A 2,498-nucleotide genomic window follows, 5' to 3' on the forward strand; every position below is an offset into this window, starting at 1 on the left:
CTCACAAGAATATGTTAATATTGGCTTATATATCGTTTTGAATACTGTTGTTTTTGTTCTTTTTGTTACTTCCTTTCTGTTCAGGAGCTGTGTCTTTAACCCATTAAAACATCTTGCTGCTGCTGCTACTCTGTTTGAGATTTCTGTGTCTAGTTTTCCTTCTTTATTTATCCATGTTCCGAGGTATTTGAAGTTATCCACTTGTTCTATTGTTTCATTTCTGATTTTGATGTGGTGCTTTTTGTCTTCTTTAGAAATTATCATCGATTTTGTTTTGCCTATGTTTATTTTTAAATTTCTCTTTTTCAAGTGCTCTTCCCACAACTTTAAGTAAAAATTCAAATTTTCTTCTGATTTGGCTATTAGGACTACATCGTCTGCAAATGCTAATTCTGCGATTTTTATTGGTTTCATTTTCCAGAAGCCTACTTCATACCATTTGTTGTTCTTGCGGCATTCCTTCATAACGTCATCTAATACAAGGTTGAACAAAATAGGGCTGAGTACACAGCCTTGTCTTACTCCTGTTGTAGTGTAAAATTCTTTTGATGTTTCATTACATGTCCTGACGTAGTTCCTTGTTTGTCTATAATAACACTGAACATAATTTGCTAACTTACTATTTACACTCCTGTGTTTGAGGCTTCTCCATAATTTCTTCTCTTCTGACGGTATCAAATGCTTTCGTTAGATCCATGAAGCAAAGATGTATTTCTTTATTTTGATTTATTCCTTTTTCTATGATTTGTCTCAGCGAAAAATTTGATCTTGTGTGCTTCTGTTTGGTCTAAATCCACTTTGAGAATCTTCGAATTACGGTTCGATTTCCTTCCTTAGCTTTTCATCAAGAATCCTTGCAAAGATTTTAGCAACTGTACTCAGGAGCGAAATCCCTCTATAGTTATTGCTAGCAACTGTACTCAGGAGCGAAATCCCTCTATAGTTATTGCAGTCTTTGTTGTCGCCTTTCTTATAAATGGGTACTATCACTGCGTTTTCCGAATCACCGGGTACTTGTTCCTTCTTCCAAATCAAGTTAAATAACTTTAACAGCATTTTTCTTCCAAACGTACGTAGATGCTTTATCATTTCTGGAGCAATCCCATCATGTTCTGATGCTCTTCCGGCTTTCATTTTCTTTATTGCCCTTTCCAATTCTTCCTGTTGGATGTTATTTTCCGTCTTTTCTGTTTTGTGTCTGTCGTCTTCTTGTGACTGTTTTTCAGTTCCTCTATGCGCATATTTCCTTAACTTTTGCCTTATATTTTCGACTCTCCTATTTCTTTCTTGTATTGGTTCCCCCTTCTCTTTCAGTGTTTCTTTGAAGTATTCTCCCCATCTTTTTATTATCTCATCTTCCTTAACCAATATATTCCCTTCTTTATCATATATTCTTTTAATTATTGGCTCTTTTTGTTCTTTTCTCATTGATTTTAGTGTACCATAGAATAACTTTACGTTTCCTTGATAATTCTCCTGTAATCTTTTCCCGAAGTCTTCCCAAGCTTCCTTTTTACTTTTTATTACTAGATCCTTAACCTTTTTCCTCTGTTCTTTGTATCTCTCATAGTCGTTATCCGTTTTCGTTGATAGATAGTTTTCCATTTTTCTTCTCTTCTTTGACTTCCTTTTGAATTTCTTCATTCCGCCATGCTGTTCTTTTAATTTGCGATCCCCCAATTTTGGATTTCCCGCATACCTGCACTGCTTTCTTTATGATTGTTGTTTTAAATTGCTCCCAAAGTTCTTCTACGTTTTCTCTTTCTTCTTTTTGTAGTAACCTTTCGAATACTTCTTCTGTTTCTTGTGTACATGCTCTTCTAGTCTTCTTCTGCCAATTTCTTAATCTTTATTTTCTCTGTAACTTTCCTTTTTCCAATGGCTGGTTTTCTTGTTTCTTCTCTAGTAACTATTAATTCCATTGCTATTTGGTCTAGGAATTAATTCGTGCGGTTTTTAATAAAAATTGAAGCTTTATTTCAAAAACAAAGTAAATGAATACGTTAACAAAAATATTGTCCATCGCTAGCCACTACTTTCTCCCATCTTTCAGGCAATTTACGGATTCCGTGTCGAAATAATTCCTCATCTTTTGACGCAATCTAATCAAAGATCCATTTTTCGATATTTTCTGAAGAAGTGAACCGCTGTCCAATCAAATCGTTATTCATGCAATCGATCAAGTAGTAGTCAGACGGAGCAGTGTCTGGTGAATATGGCGGGTGGAGTAACACTTTCCATCCGACATTTTCCAAATAGGTTTTGACCGGTTTTGCGACATGTGGTCGAGCGTTATCATCTTGATAAATAAGTTTATTATGCCTGTTATTTCATTCTGGTCGTTTTCAGGCCAGAGCTTGCTTCAAACGCATTAATTGTTGTCGATAGCGGTGTCCATTAATAGTTTCACCAAGTTTCAGAAGTTCATAGTACACCACACGTTTCAAATCCCACCATATATACAGCATAACCTTTGCACAATGAATATCTCGTTTCGG

General features: G+C 35.3%; 1 protein-coding gene across 1 annotated transcript; it reads right to left on the reverse strand.

The window, feature by feature from the left end:
• Positions 1-813: 813 nt before the first annotated feature.
• LOC145682072 (uncharacterized) lies at positions 814-1,605 on the reverse strand. The gene has a single exon (XM_081753669.1). The coding sequence runs from the start codon at positions 1,603-1,605 to the stop codon at positions 814-816; it is 792 nt and encodes a 263-aa protein (XP_081609795.1).
• Between the last annotated feature and the right edge of the window lie 893 nt (positions 1,606-2,498).

The sequence above is a fragment of the Thermobia domestica genome, chromosome 3 (assembly GCF_964235325.1).
Source record: "Thermobia domestica chromosome 3, izTheDome1.hap1.1, whole genome shotgun sequence".
NCBI classification, from domain to species: domain Eukaryota; kingdom Metazoa; phylum Arthropoda; class Insecta; order Zygentoma; family Lepismatidae; genus Thermobia; species Thermobia domestica.

What these genes read in the sequence shown, in the direction of transcription:
- LOC145682072 (XM_081753669.1), bottom strand. Translation starts at nt 1,605, where the DNA reads ATGGAAAACTATCTATCAACGAAAACGGATAACGACTATGAGAGATAC.